Source organism: Tiliqua scincoides, chromosome 1, assembly GCF_035046505.1.
Source record: "Tiliqua scincoides isolate rTilSci1 chromosome 1, rTilSci1.hap2, whole genome shotgun sequence".
NCBI lineage: Eukaryota > Metazoa > Chordata > Lepidosauria > Squamata > Scincidae > Tiliqua > Tiliqua scincoides.
In genome coordinates this window covers 95,310,886-95,330,611 of record NC_089821.1, presented here as the reverse complement: position 1 = coordinate 95,330,611, position 19,726 = coordinate 95,310,886, and the positions used below count along the sequence as shown (strand labels likewise).

The 19,726-nt window shown below is 40.7% G+C and overlaps 1 protein-coding gene across 1 annotated transcript; it reads left to right on the top strand.

Moving 5' to 3' along the window:
* The first annotated feature begins 1,049 nt into the window (after nucleotides 1-1,049).
* On the top strand, nucleotides 1,050-16,408 carry ARL5A (ADP ribosylation factor like GTPase 5A). The gene is made up of 6 exons (XM_066611956.1): nucleotides 1,050-1,406; nucleotides 9,041-9,101; nucleotides 9,529-9,676; nucleotides 11,598-11,681; nucleotides 14,190-14,341; nucleotides 15,620-16,408. Exons 1-6 carry the CDS (start codon nucleotides 1,361-1,363, stop codon nucleotides 15,666-15,668), a joined length of 540 nt encoding a protein of 179 aa, XP_066468053.1. The 5' UTR covers nucleotides 1,050-1,360; the 3' UTR covers nucleotides 15,669-16,408.
* Nucleotides 16,409-19,726: the final 3,318 nt, after the last annotated feature.

The following is a 19,726-nucleotide window of genomic DNA, read 5'->3' as shown; positions in this document are numbered from 1 at the left end:
AACAATTGTATGGAAGAGAGAATTTTTTTTTGGCAGATGCAGCTTTTTAAACTCTTCCACGTTGAGCTGCACAAAAAAACGTTCTCTATTCTATACAATGGTCAAAGGTGCAGATACTCCCCCTTTGTATCTGACAAGCCTCCTTAAAGGGGTAGGCACTCCATTCCCCATGGTACCTCATCACCCTAAACATATTATATTTTTCCCCTGACTTTCCACACATATTATATTTTCCCCCTGACTTTCCACTAAAAAAAACACAACAAAACTTCAAAGCAGCTTTTGGGGAGCCACGTTGTAGATACAGAAAGTGAGCACCTTGAAACAGGCCAGGACTAGCCCTGCTCCCTAGTTGTGGATTCCAAAAAAGCCCCTCTTTTTTTATATTTCATTTAACAAAAAGCCCGTTCCCCCCTCTCGTTTATTAGCAATTTCTTCTTGACATTTCAAAATCCAATAGTCCAGTCCAAGCTTTACCTATCTTCATATATAAAACCTGTGTGTATGTGTTAAAAATAGGGTTGCCAGATGCAAACTGGAACAGAGAGCCTCTGCCTTTAACCACTGTACAGAAGAGGCAATTTTTTTTGGCAGGTGCAGCTTTATAAAGCCCAATCCTGGGCATGCCTACTCAGAAGTAAGCCCCATGAGAGTCAATGGAGCTTACTCCCAGGTAAAGGTGGACAGGATTGCAGCCTTAAACCCTTCCACGTTGAGCCCAAACGCCCTCTTCCATGCAGTGGCCAAAGGCAGAGGCGCTCATCCCCACTCTGCATGTGGCAACCCTGTGTAAAGCCCCGCCCAGCCTAGAGCGCTGAAGCCTCCAGCCCACCAAAGCACTTGCAGGGCTGCCGCCAGAGCCTCGTAAAGAACCAGGAACAGCTTTCAACCAATCAGAGAAGCAGGGAGGTCGCGCGGCGGGGCCACGTCACCGCCCTCCAGTTTGAGACCCTAGAGTTCTGGAACGCCAGGAAGAGGCGGGGCGACCGTATGCTAATGAGCACCGCCCCTTCTCCGTAAACCCCGCCCACCACGCGCCTTCTCTCTGCTCGGCTGGGAAAGTGACGGATTGTGGACGCGCGCGGTGTCCCCGGGACGGTGTCCGACGGGGCTCAGTTCTGTTTCGCGGAGCGCCGAGGCCTGGAACAGCGAAGCCCGCGGGGGAGGAGGCAAGGCCGGCGGCGATGTCCGTGACGGACGGCGAGGGGCGCGCGGTGGCGTTGCTGCGGGCGACCACAGCCTCGCGGGCGCGGGGCCTGCGCCTGCCTTCGCCTCTCCTTCCTCCCCGCAGCCGGGCCCGGGACTGAGCCGCCCTGGGCCGAGGCCGGCGGCAGCGTGGAGCCGCCCGGGCCGCCTGAGCATGGGCATCCTCTTCACCCGCATATGGAGGCTGTTCAACCACCAGGGTGAGGAGCGCTCGCGGGCTGGGCTGCCGCACACACGCCGCCCGGCCGCCCCCGGTGCTGGGGAGCGGAAGGGAGGCTGCGGGCTCGTGTGACCGCTGCTGCTCGCCTCCTGCGGGCGGGCGCTGCGACTGCGGCGCCCCTCCCATGCTTGTCTACTCCCCTTATAGTCAGTGGGGCTTACTCCCAGGTAAGTGTGGAGACGATGGCAGCCTCAGCCCAACCCTGTGCTTGCCTACTCGGAAGTAAGTCCCCTTATAGTCAGTGGGGCTTACTCCCAGGTAAGTGTGGAGACGATGGCAGCCTCAGCTCAACCCTGTGCTTGCCTACTCGGAAGTAAGTCCCCTTTTAGTCAATGGGGCTTTCTCCCAGGTAAGTGTGGTGAGGATGGCAGCCTTTATGCATGCTGACTGGGAAGCAGGTCCCAAACCCAAGTTAGTGGGACTTGCTCCCAGGGAAGGAAATGGGAGGTTAGTCCCAAGCATGGGCTGAAGGCACACAGGAGGCAGCCATCTTGCTGGAACTAAACAGGTTGGAGTCCCTGGATGGGAAGATTCCCACCTGGATGGTGAATTCCCAACTGGGAATCAATCCTGTGTTCAAGGGCTTGACTTTCACTATGCAAGGAACATGGGATGTGCATGTGGCAGTGACTAGACCCCCCCCCCCCCGGTCAATTAAGAGACTGTGTGAAGTTGGCTTTAAACATACAGGTAATTACCCCTTATCCGGACATCCAGATTACAGTATTCCAAAATCCAGACACTTTCGTCCAAGTCTTTTTAACTTTCCGTTGTGTGAGGAAGGTCTTGCGCCCATTCACATGTACAGTGCAGGTGCAGGCTGTTATTCTCTTCCCTGTGGTGTGTACCTGTACCGATACTGTTGAAAAATGTCAGAGGCCAGCAGACACCCATTTTTCACTTTTAACAGTGAAAAGAGCAAGAGGAAGCATTTCTCCTTCCAGTCCCAAGCAGTCCAAATAAGAGATAATCAACCTGTAAAATAATTTCAACCAAGATGTTTTGTGTCTTTCTGTAGTGCTGTGCCATAGATTTGCTAGGTGACTTCAGGTAAACCACTATATGTGAACATCATCCCCACCACCACTTACAGTGGGGGTGCAATAATACTGGTGTATTTTAGTTTATTGGCATGTAAAACAATGCATATGGATTTCTCAGTGTTATTGGGTTGCTTATTATAGGGTGACAATAAGACTGTGACACTGGACAGAGAGGAATGAAAACATATATATTGTTTTACAGCGAATGAGAGGGCAGGTCACTGCCCTGAGGGATGTGCAATTTAGAAAATGTGTACGAGTCTGGTAGTGCGTTTTAAATATAAAATCATGGTACCTAGGGTTGGGAAATTAAGTATTACTCTAGAATTGAGAGAGCTACATTTTTTCTCTCAAAATATCCAGTATTCTCTAATTAGCTGTGCAGTGCTGTACCAACATATTCATTTCAATACTTGACCGGTGGAGAACTTTTTCTTGGAGGTGATTGTGGAAATAATATGGCAAGAATGGCAGAATGTAGGGTTGAATCAGAGAGGGCTCAAACAGCCCTCTCAACATATCAATCTCTTATTGAAATGAGCTGTGGAAGGACGTTTTGATATCCCTTGTCCTCATTACAGTACTTGTGTCCTTCAAAAGAGGCATGTAACACTTGCTCCTTGTAAAACATCCAGGGGGAGAAGCCTGTTGGTCTGTTGCAGTAAAGACAGTTTTGTGATATCTTGAAAGCTAATGCATTTATTTTGGAATAACTGTAGTCTTTGAGGTGCTACAAGATTGTTGGTTTTGCTTTTTGTATGGTTTGAGCTCTGCTGTCAGAGCAGGTGTTATCTGAAACCATCTCTGAGAACTGAAGAGCTCTCTTTTTCTACCTCATCAATAATTGAAAATATGCAATGGGAGCTGAGTTGACATTGGTTGTGTGGAGGAGTTTGGCAGGTAGGAGTTGTATTTTATCTGTGTAGCACATAGTCTTGAATTAGCACAAGTGTCTTGAACTGGAACACTGAGAGGTTTGTTTAAGCTGTTGTGACTCAGGCATGTTGGGAGCAATCAGTCATTCTCTACTGGCTGTATACTTCTATAATTTCAGCTTATTAGTTTTAGAATATTAATTGCTGTGCCTATGATCATACTTGGTGGTTATAAAAAAGCACATGGCTTGTGTGAGGATTTTTGACTTGGTAAATCAATACAGCTACACTGTATCTTTTCTTAAGCAATGACTTCTCTTTTCAGAAAACGAATTATTAAAGGAACATTCAGAGATGTAGGACTTGCAGATGAAGAGCTGAATGATTTATAAAGCTTTCAATGCCACCATATGAGCTGTTATTTTTTCCCTCAGGAGAAACTGGTCATTTGAGACGAAAGTAGCTACTGTTCTTTCTGGCTGTGGCGCAATATTTGCATTTCCTGTATGTCATGCAATAACTTGTAGGGCTACTTTTGAGTTTCGCAGAATCTCGAGCTAATGTTTCTTATATGAGGACTTTATATGTATTTTTCTTAAAAAGTGTTCCTTGCATTGTAACTGTTAGGAGAGTAAAAAGCAAACATAGTAATTAATCATTCAAGATAAGGTAGCAGCTCTTCATTGGCTCAGTGTCTATGTAGCCTTTGTATCATTTTGAGTGCTTACTTTTTTGTTGTTTCTAAGCTGTTTGAGAAGACTCAAGATGAACTTGGATGTAAAATATTTGACAGGCTGGTTACAAGAGACCTCAGTTGATTAAATCACCTTTGAATATCTTGCTGCTGGGATTCAACCAAGTTTTGTTTCAAGATGCCCTAGGACGGTGGCTCTCAAACTTTTTTGACTGGTAGTTCCCTTGACATACTGGGCCATTGGCTGTGGTGCCTGTCACAAACATCACCCTTGGGGTAGGGAAGGACCAGGGGAGATTCCCAAGTCAACCAGGGTTTAACCCTCCTCCACCTACACCATCCTCCACAAACCCCCAAGAGAAATGTTTGTTTATTTAGCTTACTCCAAGCCCCAGGTCCTATTAACATGCATGTCCTTGGTTAATTATTGCACTCAATTTTCATGTAAAAGATTTTTATTATAGCTTTAAGGGAGCTTCAATTGCTCCAATAACATATTTACATGAATTACAGTAGCTTAAAAAACAAGAAAAGATCATATTTAAAAAGAGGCTAAAATTACCATCTTACAGGTAATTTTCTCAGCATTTCTTCCAGTATAAAGCTGTTAACCCCCAGCTCCCTTCCTCCTCCTCCTACTATATATATATAGTATACTATACTGTATACTATATACTGTTATATATACTGTTACTATATACTGTATAGGGTGGCAAGTTATTTGCAAGGATTTAGCAGCTCCCCTGGTTGATTTCTGCAGCTTCCTGTGGAGCCACTGGTCACAGTTTGAGAACCACTGCTCTAGGCTATTATTCTACTGCTCCACATGCTTTCTCTTCCGCTTCTCAGGTTCTGCCTTTTTTTCAAATGGAGAATGTGAAGCGGAAGGGCAGCAGGATATATTGAGGCTGCAGGTGTGAGAGAAAAACTTTCCTCATGGTTCTTTTCCAGCTAAGTGAAGACTCATCAGGCTAGGCTGCATTTGTTTCAGGAACTTCTTATTTTATTAAAACATCTGTTTTGTTGCCAGTTACTCAACATCTCTGACCCACTTACACAGGAGCAAGCCCTATTGGCCATGATAGGACTTACCTCTGAGTAGACACAGGCAGAACTGTGCTTTGAGCCAGGGATGGAAGAACAGGTGCGCAGAACATAGAGAATTCAAACTTTTTCTACTTCATTCACTCACAATTCCTTTTCCATATGCATCGTTACAAAATACATTTGGCTTCATGCCAGATAAAGTAAGGTTCTACATTTGGACCAACCAGAACCTAAAACAATACACTGTTTCTTTGAGTAGGTATACATATTCAACCAATAACCTATGCATATTCAAGAACATAGCATCTTCTTGTAGATAGTAACATCCTTTTCCCTGAGAATTCACTGCTGCATTCCTGAGGAAGGGGCCACCTATTCCTGAGCTTGCACAGATTTCTTATCTCTTTTGCTCAGTATATCCTTTGGCATGTGGGAAGACAAGATTTTAAGTTTCTCATGGGAATGCTTTTTCCCATTCTACCAAACTAAATCAATAGCCTATGAAAGTACAATTGATCACACAATGCAACTCGATAATCAACCAAATGAAATGATTAAAAATGAGTTATGACAAGATCACCAACAAATTGTGACTGCATTTCCTCAACACAGGCAAACACAGGGACCTGTTGGCAAAGAAGACGTCCCAAATGCCACCTGAATTGTGTGCTTTACCTGTCATTGTCAACAGGCTGGCCCTCAGTAGATGATGAGTTGCTACCCAGCTTCTCTCTTCCTGATAAATCTGCTATAATGAAATTATGATGCATTTATGTCAATGCAATAACACAAGTATTATTGCTGTAATGCTGAAATCCTTTTTTAGGGATAACAAATGTGGGTTTCAAATGACCCAGGCAATGTTGAAATCATTTTATAGAGACCATATTTTATTGGGGGAGAAGTCTAGGGGTTGAGGATGATTCCAATATACTAGGGGAAATAATTTTTGCATCAGCCAAAATCCTGGGAGTTTATTTTTGTTGATAGTCTTTATGACAATTCATGCAATTTAGTTTTGATTCAGACCTATAAAAATATTTTGAATTTTTGAGGCAAGCAAACATTGGATTATTCAGTCTTGTACATTTTTGTCTAGGTTGTTGCACATGAGTGGGTGTCTTTTTAACAAAGCTCTTCTTGCACTGAACATGTTGGTTGTTGGTTGATCTGTTGAGGGAGGGAGGATGGGAAATGGAAGTGTGATACAGCACTAGATAAGCAACTTTTTGATATGTCCACGCATCCCTGTATTAATACAAACGCATTTTGTGAAACCTCAGGGATTGGATACCCCTGTCTCTTATTATATTAGCCTCTTGCACATGTGGTCAGGAGGAAATATATGAAAATCTGTTCTATAGATTTTCTATTCTTCCTTGCTGCATTGGGGTTACTGCATATAAAAACAGCAGCCACTGAATTAATGACATTACTAATATATAAAACTCCTTTCTTCTGTATCGTAATCAAAGATTTTACTGTGCCCTGAAGTGAAGATTTGAAACTTGGTTAACAAAAAGCTGATGTAAATTCAGTGTTGCTTCAAATATTTGGCATTCTGAATGTGTACAGGAGTTCATAAAATTAATTGGCAGAATGGAACAGAATTAGATCTACCCAATAAAGTATTTTTAGTTTAATCTTGCCTTTAAACATATGTATGAATGCATTTGCACATCATCAAAACTGCAAGGCATGTGTCTTTTTTGAGGGTGTAGCTACTGCTGTTTGAAGGAAAGGCATATTCAGTATTCTCTTTCTCATTCCTTATTACAGCTGTGCAGTTCCAGCTGTAGTTTGGGGAATTGTGGGATTATTCAAGCAGGAGCTCTTCCATAAGACCAGTAATGGCAGACAACCTCCCCTGAAAGTTTACATATCTAGCATTGCTAATCTGTCCATGCAGTGTACTGCTGAGTTTTACAGTGCACTTTTAGTTAACCTTGAATGAAAGTTAAAGCATCCCAGGCCTGGCCAGTGTAGTACTTGGATTGAGTGTGTTGCCCTTTAAAGAAGACTCCGAATCTTCTATAATGCCCAAGAGTAGTATGATGCGCAGGGTTCCTCTGTAGACAAATCAATGTGAAAAGAATTTCCTGAAACTAGAAGTCTATCTCAATTAATGCCTTGGAGCCAAATTGACTTCCAGAAATAGACCAGTGTGCCTTCAAGAGCAGTCTTATTAAACTTTATGTTCATTATTCATAGTATAAATCTTTAGTTGATTGATCTACTTATTAAATCATGCACCCTTACTAGAAATCTTAGACTGTCATAATAAGTAATTTGCTCTTGCTGCACATTGGTTAGTGCAGACAAGATCCTAATGAGGACCAGCTTGAGGTTTAGATTGGCTACAAGATTTTACTTCTTCCACTATAGCAGCAAAATGATTAAAACACTACCATGGTAACAGGATGGGGTACCTCTGGAATAGGAAGGGTAGTAGTAGAGTCCCCCCACTGAGGCCAATGTATGCTTCGTGCCTGATGGTTCCCCCCCCCCCCACTATGTGGTGATATGCTACTTGAGTCAAAAGCATTAGAGGGCAGGTGCTGGGGCAAATTGTTTCTACTTCTGCAGCGGCAGTAAAATAAGTTTAAAAATCCAACAACTTGTTGCATGCTGAGGTGGGTCAGCAGGGCCACTCAGTTGCTGTGTAGGCTCTGAGCAGTAACAGCCCAAGGTTGTTGGTTTCCAAGTTGTTGTTGTCTAAACCAGTTGTTGACTGGTTTACCAGCCCAAGGTTTGGTAAACCAGTGTGTCCCATATGCCTGTTAGAAAGTGCTTTCAAGTAACTTGAAACTATTTTTATTATCCATGTAACTAGGATACTGAGCAGTCTAGCCAGTCAGTATTGCTCATCCATTACCATGCTAAGTTGACTTACTATTGCAGTATTGAGAATGTGTGTAGTCATTAGATGATTGATTATAAAACAGTTAGTTGTTCATGTGACTGAACCATATGACTTATTCATATCATTAAGTCATTTCCATCTGAATCATCACTGATAGAATCAAATGAATAGACTACCTGTTGATCCATCTCGATAATATTTTAAGAAGTATCTTAAAAATTTGTCAGCTTGATGGCTAGTCATTTTATATTGGCATGAATCCAAAGGTGGTGTAATGTAAATTTTGTTTGTGCAAGGGAAGGTGATTTGCCCCATTATGTCATATGTTACCTCATTCTAGAGGTAAGAACGTTCTGTTCTCCAAACATAACTTTTTGGGGATGGAATTGTAAAGACAAAGGGAAGTTGGAAAAGTCCTATTTTCGTGTGCAGTTCTGTTCATAAATGTGGACATCCAAGCCAGCATGATTAATGTCTTAAATAAGTGTAAAAATATAAACAGTAATGTTATCAGAACATTGGTGTGGGTGTTCTTATTGCACATGAAGCATCTTTGGTTTGATAGTCTGTCCACAATACTATACACCTTACTGCAAGAAATGACTGAAATATGGAAAGATGCAGTCCTTTCTCCCAGATATACACAATTGATACATTGGACAAAGGTGGAAAACAAGAAAACTTCAGGGCAGGGAATTGGTGCCCCTATAAACTTTGTTCCCTGTCTGATGCTCACTTTAGGAGATCATTCTTACCTGGTGGTTGTTAATACACATAGGAAACTCATTGGCATTGCCCACTGAGCACGGCCAGAAAAGGATTCCAAGAGTTTGACTGGTGTAGTGTGTGTGTGTGTCTGCATCTGGTGTAGAATGTGTATTCTTTCCTTTCAGATTAAAGAGAGATTAAAATGAAAAAAATGACTAATATTAACTTAATTATTTAAAGTGTTGATGCCCTCTTTTTCCAGGATCCACAAAATTGTTTAATAAACATATTTAAACTTACATTAAAACAAAGCAAAAATGGTACATAGTTTAAGTGTGACATTACAATGTGCATAATTAGCCTCTTTTTCTTTTCCCCCCTCAGAGCACAAAGTGATCATTGTTGGCCTTGATAATGCAGGAAAAACAACTATTCTTTATCAATTGTGAGTATGAAGTACCAAATAACTTCAAATGTCTTTCTTGATTAGAATGTTGAGCTCGGTAAACTTTGGTCCATTTCTGACAGCAGCTAGACTATTGTTTCTTAGTGCATTCAGTGTAAGGGCAGAGTATGAAGGTGACAACCATTCCCTGTTGTTGGTCCTCAGCCCCTGGTACTCGGGGATATACTACCTGTAGATATACTGCATGGAGGTATAGTTATACTAGTCAAACCTTGTATATAATTGTTTGCAAGGTTCTATACTGAAAATTTGGAAGTGATAAGTTTTGCATTAGGTAATTCAATTTCAATTCTGTACAAAGGTTACTTTGTAAGCTTTGAAATAATTATTGTGCGTATTAATGATAAAGTATAGAGAATAAGGCAGAAAATGCATCATTCTTACATTTACTTCTATCTTTTTGCAGTTCTATGAATGAAGTGGTGCATACCTCCCCAACTATAGGAAGCAATGTAGAGGAGATTGTAGTTAATAATACACATTTTCTGATGTGGGACATTGGAGGCCAAGAATCTCTGCGATCTTCATGGAATACATATTATACAAACACTGAAGTGAGATATTATTTTCTGTTGAGTGTGATATACTGTAAAAGTTGTGATATCTAGCATCTTCAGGGCTAAAGGGTTCCTGGATATTGTAATTTTCAGGATATTAGAACATCTTTGTTGGATTCACTTAAGGTTTTTTTTCACTGCAGAGCTTCTCAGAAATGCTCCTCAGTGCCTTTTGTAGTCAGCATTGGCTACAAACTGTAAGTTCGTGCTGGTGAGCTCATTGAGCCAGTTAATAGAGCTTTCTGGATTATCAGTGCCAAATATTGCAGCTTTGATTGTTTTCTATTTAATATCATAACATAGTTGTATATAATTGCCTGCGGGATGCATAGACCCAGTGCAAATATGACATCTGGTGTGGCCTGTGGATGGGTCTGCTTTGCATAGGCCCTACCCTATAGGAGCTCTGGAATTTCCCATCCACCTTGGTGTATATGATTAAGGTTCAAACAGTGAGTGTGGGTAAATGATGATGAAGATAAGGTGTAAGATTCGGTGAGTTGTGCCTTGTGCCCTAGTGTGCTCCATGTCCAGGCCTGTATGTGTATATCCTTTTCATCCTAGCTAGTTTCCTCTTATAGTTGGATCCTGTCTCTTCCTGTGAAGGTCTAGATTTTAGATGTGACCTTTTTAATAAACACTTAATATTTGGAATACTGGAACTCTGCAGCTTCAGGTCAGGAGTGGTTGCTGTTCCATTACATACTTTTTTTTCTTTTTCTGGCAGTCAAACCCCTTTGAAGTCAAAGGGAGGGTGGATGAGGTCTCTTTACTTTTTTTTAAAGTACATGCTTATAGTCCTGTTCTAGAACTACTCTCTTACTCAGTGTGCATGTATTCACATAAATGTATTTATGACACAATCCTATGCATGTTTACTCAGAAGTAAGTCCCACTGTGGTGCTTGCTCCCTAGTAAGTGTGCATAGGATTGCAACCTTAGTCTTCATTCTGTTGTTTAGTAGCAAAGTACACTGCTTACTGTTCAGAACATTCAAGTGATGAGGGCTTATGGTTTATAATAAATTGATATGATGAGGATTTGAGGTGCAGATGGAAGAGCATGTTTTATAATGATTGCTTTTTATAAATGTTTTTGCTGAAGAAGTGTGTTTTAGCCCTAGTTCTCTTTTGAAGTTATAAATTGTGTATAAACATGTACCTTGATGAAAACTCAGATTGAAGGTGTGAACTCTCATGATTGAATGGTACCATATTTTTAAAAGCAAAACCCCAAACCCTGCACATAGAAAGCTAAATGTCAGAGAGAAAACTGGGCTAGAACCTGCTCCCTGTTTGGAAGAGCATGTAGTCTGAGTCTACCCCTGCAGCTATCTGTGGCTTTAAATTATTTTAGACATCCTGTTCTTTACTAAAATATTCTTATCGGAGCATGGTTATCTGGTTTAAAAGATTACATTCTTGTGTAATAGCGTCACATAAAAATACTGACTCAAAAATGGGGGGGGGGATATATTGCACCTGAGTTGTAAAGACTGATAAAGTTGCGATCACATGAGGGTGTGATGTGGCCAACAATAGGCTTGAGCTCTTACCTTCTGGCAATTTTTAACCTTCTTGGAATAACCATGCTAACCTAAGAATTGGGTCCCAATTACATACTGGGGGTAAGGATGGTTAGTGACAGCTAGTGTGAGGCCAAAAGACTCAAAAGCATAAACTTCAAGACTATAGTCAAGTGTGTTAACCACTTAAATCATTGAAATCTTCTTTAATACTTCATCTAGTACTGGAAAACCATTGACTCTTTGCAGTAATTATGCCTTATTCATGCACAATGAGCATAGCACCAAAATGTTCATAATGTGAAACTTTTCTGGTGGGAAATATCAGTCTTTCTATTTATTTTGAGTTGGGATATGTAAGATCATGTTCATTTACTAATTTTTGTATTTTAGTTTGTAATCGTTGTGGTGGATAGTACAGACAGAGAGAGAATTTCTGTAACTAAAGAAGAACTTTATAAAATGTTAGCACATGAGGTGAGTACTTGTTTGTCTCTTTGGAATCTTTAATGAAGATAAGTAACAATATAATAAAGAATGCTTGCCTGAATGACAAAGTTATCTTACTTGTGCCCATGTATGTGTCCATTTTGGTACTCCAACCTAGATTGTCAGCTTTCTTTCTAAGAGCTGAGGAGATTTTAGGTTTGGCAAAAGCTCAAAGGGCTGTACAGTATCTTCTCCTAGTCCTGATTCTTTAACAGAAGTTTCAAAAACATTTTTGCGTGTGATAAGGAGGACATGATAAAGGACATTCTTCTATTACTGTGAACCTGGCAGAATTGTAGAAAGTTTTTTATATTAGCTTCCAGAATAGGATCTGTTAGCCTCCGTTATCTTCAGTAAAACTTAACATTTTCACACACCAAGAATTGCACCAGAGTACTCTGTGTGCATTTTTTTCTGTACCTGTTGAAAAACAAACTTTTCAGCACAGCTCTTAAGCATCTACACTTTTGAAGAGTCTACTTGTTACAACTAATCTGAGATGGTTTATAGGATATTCTTTCTAAATAAGACCTCGTTTAATGTAAGATTAGATTTTCAAAGATGTGGTAAGACAGATGCAATTTATGTGAGAGATACAGAGTTAATTTAACTTTGTACCTCTCACATAAATGGTACTGTGTATAAAACAGCATTTCTCATTCTGTGCATCAGGACCCACTAACCTGATTTCTGGTGGGTTCCACAGAACCTCCAAAGAAAACATAGGTGATAGAAAGATCAGATAACCAATTGCCTCAAGCCCTGAGGCTATTCACAAATCAGCTGCTAACTATCAGTTTGCAAGACAGCTGTTAATTGTCCTGCAATCAGCTGAGCTCCTACAGTTTGCAAGCTTGTGAAAATACAGGGAGATAAATATTTGAGTGTCTTTTTTTCTGGTTTGTTTTTTTTCCAAGTCAGTGACTGTAGTGGGGCAGGTGAAGGCTGGGTCACATAACTAAGAGCCCAATCCTGTGGTTGGCGGCATGGCTCCGTGCCGCTGACCACAGTCACAAACCAAGGCATGTTCCTGGGGCTCACCGCTGGGCTCCCGCCGGTGCTAGCCCAGCGCCGGGCGGGAGGAGGATCCGCCGAGCTGAGCTCCGCAGGATCCAGGGCTCTCTTGGAGGGCTGTGCGCTCTACATGAGCACCTTTTCCTTACCGCCAACCTTTTGGTCAGCGGTAAAGCGAGTAGCCCCATTGCAGCGCTGCTTAACTTACTCGGGGGAAGGGGATGAATGTCCCCTTCTCCCGAGGAGCATCCCAAGGTAGCACGGGAGACGAAGGATTCGGCGGCAGCCCTTTTTGGTGCCGCCAAGCCTGGGTGCTCCGGGCAGCTCAGGATTGGGCTGTAAGTCCCTCAAATCTTGAAGCTATTCAGTAGGGCTGCCTCAGTACAAGAAATTGATGACTTTTTTTGGCAAATAAATATTACTTGTAAATACATAAAAATATTATTTCTTTCTAGATCTAGAGCTTTTTAGTCTCATAAAGCTATGTGGGTCCTGATAGCGCTAGGACCCACTTTTTAAAATGACACTAAAACATTTGGGAACACTGATGTAGAATATTAGGCGCATTGATTTGAACAGTAGAACATAGCTGCAGCACCATTTCTGTTAAAGACAGGGAGAAATAGTTTCTTCCACTCTGCTTTTTCCCCTTGCTGTGTTGAAGAAGAAAAATGTTTTATAAATTTTACTTTGATAGTAAGGGGTTATAGGAACTCATGTATACTTTTGATGGGGGGGGGGGAAAGGCTATTTAAAATGTTCATCCATGTTTAATGTTGTATTACTGAAATTTCTGCTTTTGACCTAAGACGTTATTAGTGGTTGGACCTTCTAGATATTACCTCTTCTTTTATATCTCTTCATTGACTCTTGATATAATTGGAGAGCACCTTCTTAACTTTGTACTGAAGTGTGAAAAGTAGGGGAACACAGATATTGTTGGTAGCTGTACCATAGCTAATGTAGCTGTACCATAGCTTTTCCTAAAAAATCTGAGCCAGAACACTTTAAAACTGTTAGAAGGACACCTTGTTTAGACTGGATTTTTATAGATTGGGCAAGCATGGTGACCACTGTTGTAGTCAAAATTTTATTTTGGTGACTTGCTGTGTTTAAATTGCGTGAGGACCCAGCCCTGTCCAACTTTCCAGCCTTGATGCAGCTGTACTAATGGGGCATGTACTGCTTCCTGTAGTGAGGGGGCAGTTACGGAGGCCTCCTCAAGGTAAGGGAATGTTTGTAGCCCTGAAGTATGGAAACATTTCAGCTGCGTTAGTGCTGGGAAGTTGGGCCTTAATCACCAATACTCAGGGACAGAAAGTTAAGCTATATACATGTCTGTTAAATTAATTTAAAATTAATTTATAAACATTCCTCTGTGTGTGTGTGTGTGTGTGTGTGTGTGTGTGTGTGTGTGTGTGTGTGTGTGTTTCTGTAATGAAGAGCAGATGAGATAGGCATTTTCTGTTTTTTCTTCTCTAGGACTTGAAGAAAGCAGGCTTGCTCATCTTTGCTAACAAACAGGATGTTAAAGACTGCATGACAGTAGCTGAAATTTCTCAATTTCTGAAGCTAACTTCAGTTAAAGATCATCAGTGGCACATCCAAGCATGCTGTGCTCTTACTGGCGAGGGGTAAGAAGACTTTCATAGAAGAGTATTGATCAATACTTAACTAATCAAGGGGGCTCTTCAAAGACACTTGAGCTCATTTGTTCCCATTGATGCCAATGAATCTTCTCTCTTACATAAGTAATTCATAATCACAATATTAAACATGAAAATTTGGGTATCTATGGTTTATGTGTGTTTCTAGGTAGAAACCGAAGTCCAGAGCTTAATAGGGAGCACAGTTGGAGTCACTTGATGGGAAATGAGGAAGAGAGAGCCAGTCTTCCAGCACTGTAGCTCTCTTATATTTAACAGTTATAGAGGTAAAGGTATTCTGGTAGGTGCAGTTTGTCAGTGTGCAAAGGTGAAAGAAGTTGTACCCACCAGAATACCCCTGTTTTAACAGTTAAAAGTACAAGGAGCCTTAATGCTAAATACAGACTACCCCTTTAGTAATAGCTGTTAGAAAATATAAAAGTACTTTTTATAAGATACAAATAGCAATAGTGTGAGATTGAAGGAGAAATACAGATGTTTTGGTAAAACATCATATCTTTTTCCATTTATCTATACCAAGGGTGTCCAAACTTTTTGGCAAGAGGGCCACATCATCTCTCTAACACTGTGTCGGGCAGGGAAAAAAGAACCAAGCCATTCTCTAAAACTGACAATTTCTAAAGCATGATAAGGCAGGGTGATCTGTTGTGTGCCACCCCTCCTTAGTGTGCATAAACTTGCTGTCTGGATTCCAGCCATAGAACTGATCAAACAGCAGCAGTCTAGTGAAAATTAATTGATAGTAAAATGTTCATTAGTGTCTGATGTTGTCCTTCCAGTATCCCATATTTTTAATATTATTAATAAAACCAGCTGATGGGGGGGGAACACAAAAATTAATGGTTGCTAAACTAACCTATTTGCTCACATGTACTAATCATTTGTTGCACATCCATGGGCTTATGAGCAAAACATGGAACCTACTGTCTTTTTTCTAAAAGTTCCCTGCCTGGTATACTCGGGGCAGTTCTCATGCTACAGATAACCAGGCATGTTGTGATTTACAGCTCTGTAATATTACATAGATACTTTATATCTTGAGTGTTTGGAGTGCTTTATGTACTGTACATTATTTCAGTAAACCTAATGATAATCCTAAAAGGTAGCTTAGTTGCATTGAAATTGCATTGCAATTGGTGCTCTGAGGCTGAGAGATGGTGCATTGTCTAAGCCACCTAGTGCGTTGATATTTAAATTTTGTTGCATACTATACTTTGCCCCTCAATTTAAATATTTCATTTACAGGTTGTGCCAAGGACTTGAATGGATGATTTCAAGACTTAAGATCAGATGATTTTTACTTTGTACAGACATTGTATGGAAAGTGCTGGATCTTGGGTTCCCTTGACAGCTGTGAAATTAATGGCTTATTTGTATTTATAAAACCAGAACTCAATTCAACTTTATTTGCTACTTAACACACTAAAGCCGCCTCTGATGGAAAATAAAGAAGTTCAAAGATGGCTTCCTGAAGCTTCCTCTGGAATGGACTTAAAATGCTGTGGCTGACCTTCATTTTTAAGTGAAATCGCTCAAGACTGTTAATAAATAATGTGATGAGAATGAAAAGGATGAATTTTAACTTTTACATTTTATTCTAACGTACTCAGTTTAAAATGTTGATCTTTATTATTCCAGAAAATCAGTGGCATCGGTATTGACTTTCCAGTATTGAAACTTATTCAAATGTGTTACAGAAGCAGAAATATTTTCCTGTATGTGTACTGTACATTTTGTATATTTATACCTCACGGTAAGGTTGATTGAAAATTGTACAGAGAAATGGTGAAATACCACTGACTCTTGTCAGCACGCTTGATGTTGAGATCTACCAACTGGTTAAACTGCGGTGTGTGGCTTCAAGCCACTTTATTTCTATTTAAGTTTGCGAGGGTATGTTTTGAATCTAAGGTACTTTATCTGTGAATTGGGCTGTGAAAATTAGTGCAAGCTGATACTGCTGACACATCATTTGTATTCTCTCATATTGTTTGTGCTACTCTTATGAGCAATAGTGATGGTAAAATTTTTGAAGATTATATCTTTTTTTCTTGTATTATAAACATTTTTTTTTTGCAGCCAAAAAACCCAGAAAAGAACAAAACATGGTGTAGTATTAAGATTTATACTTGGCTTAATCTTGGCATCTAACTGTACCAGTCAAGTAATTAAAATTGCAGAAGGTTGCAAGGGGATGGGCCCCTATACATCTTTTAAAAATTGACATCTTGATTGTGTTTGCTGAGAAATTTTTTGAAATATGTCCACAGTTCTACATGCATGTACCCTGGGACACTAATATTCCCATTTTAAACATTTGTAATAGAATATCTAATGTTAATAAAGAAAAAAACACTTTAAAAAATCCCAAATAGTAGTCGAAGAGATATTGGAGACCACATTGTTATACCATTGAGTGCCTTGTAGGGAAAGTAAGGATGCATATTTGTGAAAACTGTAAGTGGTCAGGGAGCTATTTCTATATGAGAGACAGACTAAAATCAAGACAACTATACCAGACTCCTATCTCATTATAATAATCAACTTTTGAGTGTTAAAAGGGGTTTGCTGTGGATTGCTCTTAAAGAAACGGAAGTGCGAGTGCAATCCTGTGCACTGGCAGCAGGCACCATTGAACATATTGGGACTTCTGAGTAATCATGCATAGGCTTGGGCTGCAAGTTTTCTACAAGGTGTGTGGAACTCAATGAGCAGTTCTTTAGGTTTTGGAAAGAATTCTTTAACTCACATAAACTACAATTAATCATGTTATCTTTGCCTATGGCAAAATTTCCAAGGTTTTAAATGAAGTAAATGTATTGCTGCTCCGCACTTCCAAACTTTATGCAGCAGATCTATGGGGAGTGGTAATAGGTTGGAGGTACCATAGCATAGAAAATGCTACTTAAGGCATTTTAATTCTTATGAAAATAGAATTGCTTGAAGTATTTCAGTGTCCTGCATTCAACCATTATTGTCAGCTGTGGAATCTGAGGAACTAGTTGGTTTATATTGTATTCCTTAATTATTTTAAAATATGTACATTCTTATAAGATTCATGTGTAATATCAGAGGTGATGTTAAACCAGTACAATTGAATATGCCAATGCTTGAGAGGATGGAAATTAAAATATAATTAAAATATAAAATATAGTTATTTTATATTTTAATTAAAATATAAAAGCTTGAATCCAAAGAGCACTTAGCCCACAATACACAAGCAATAGTTTTGTGGCAGAATGTATTCTTGAATTGCAACGGTGTGCGTCAACCCACATGAGATTTGCAACCGAATGTTCACTGCAGCCTGGGGATTTCCTTTGTGCAGAATCCGCGCTAGTCCCTTCTACCCTGTGCCAAGGATCCCAGCAGCATTTGCCTGCTGAAATAGGTGGGAGTTCGGCTTTCTGAGGGCAGAAAACCTCCTGGTCCAGGTGTACTATGTGATGAACTGCTTCAGCATTCATACAAAAGTTTTTTCTACTCATTGTTCAGTTCTATTCTTTAATCAAGTGGGGTTCTCCCAAGAGAACACTTGAAGATTCAAAGTAGGAAGCTTCTTCCAGCATTAACCGAAGTTCACTGAAGCATTGAAGCAAGTTCACTTCCAGCATTAACTGAAGTGGGTTGGCAATGGTGTGGTTTCCCTGGGCAATCATCCCATTTAGAATAGGGAACGGAGCTGTTGGGTATGCAAGCTGTTGCCATGTCTTAGCAGAATTCATGCATACACAGTACAATTTGGTCAAGCACATCTGTTTTCTTCCTTGCCCCTCAAATTTTGGAAACTGCAGCAAGAGCAGGGATAGGGAAGCTTTCAATGGTGATCGTGGGCAGAGTGGAGTTAAAACCACACATTCCATATGTATCAACTTTCCATGAATGTGTTTGAAGAACGTGTCTCAGGGTACCACAGTGCACATATAATCAGTATAGTGGAGGTGTACGTGTTGGTGTGTGTGATGGGTATCCTTTTTGAGGGCAGAACAAGTCCTGGTCTGCTGATTGCTTTAGTAATAAGAGAGGCAGCTGGGTATTTCAGCAATGTTATGTGATGCATGGGGGAAATCCCCTTTCCAAACCCTGCATGGCAGGAATCTTTTCATCAGTATCTATTCACAAGTTTTGTGACAGGATCTGGGGATTCAGACTCCACTTGTGAACAGATAGTAATGAAAAGATTCCTGCCATGACCCCAAACTGCAGGGTTCAAAAAGTGGAGGATTTCCTCCCCCCCCCCCATGCATCATGTAATACCAATCTCTTTTTCCAATAATGGGGACCATTTTTGTTGCTGAGAAGTAGAAGCCATGCCTTGCCAAATCATGACTTGGAATTGGAAAAATCCAGCAAGTGCACGTTAAGCCCCATTGATGAGGTCATGGGAATTTGATCAGAGGACTATCTACAAAACTTGAAGGGGGGAGGAGAGAAAAGGCACTTCCCCAAAACGATGCAGTGATGTTCTTTAGATTTATAAAAATAACTGTTCTGAAGGACAAGCTATGTCCTTGGATGTTCCAGTCTAAAGTGTTACATGCATAGAATTATCTAAAAGTTCTCAGTGAACAATAGGTTTACACTTGCATGTGTAACATTTTCCTAGTAACTGATGTGTTAGTGGTTGGAAAATTATTGATATGGTCCAACTTCAGTTTGGTGAGTCTGCCAACAGGAGACTTGCCATCCACAAGCCTGTTATGTGTTTGGATGGTCTTAATTATAATAGGACAGTTCTTTTCCTATATTGCTAGGTTCTATTCTTTGACCAAGAAAGCAGGGTTGTCGGGGGGGGGGGGGTGCATGTATATTGGGGATAGATTGCCATTGAGGGCAGCAAACTTCCAGGTCCAGTGTGTGTCTTTGCAGGGTTGGTGCCACTGCTGGAAATTTGTGTCTTTGGTTGGCTCTTCTCATGTGCGGAAACTTCTTTACAATGGATCACTTTGTAGACTTCTTGCAACAATTTTTTTAAATTAAACCATGCTGTACTTTGAATGTATTTGGAGCAGCTCAGAGCAATTCTTACTACCAAACTCAGAGTTATGGAGGGCAGTGGCACTGGTCAGGAGGCCCAGCTGCGTTGTCTGCCCTATTCTGCCTCGAGCTCCACAGTCTCATCACCCTTTCGTGGGAAACCATGCTTGAAGGCTGGGGTGGCAACCAATGGAGAAGCTACTACAGGATGTCTCAGTCCATCTCCATGGCAATCGAGGACAAAGTAAGAGTGCAACTTACCAGGGAGTCTGTCCTGATGTGGGAGCTAATCACCCCTGGAAAAATGAGTCGCCATGACTATTTTTAGACTATTGTCAGATGCTAACTGCAAGACATTGTCTGCATGATTTGCAT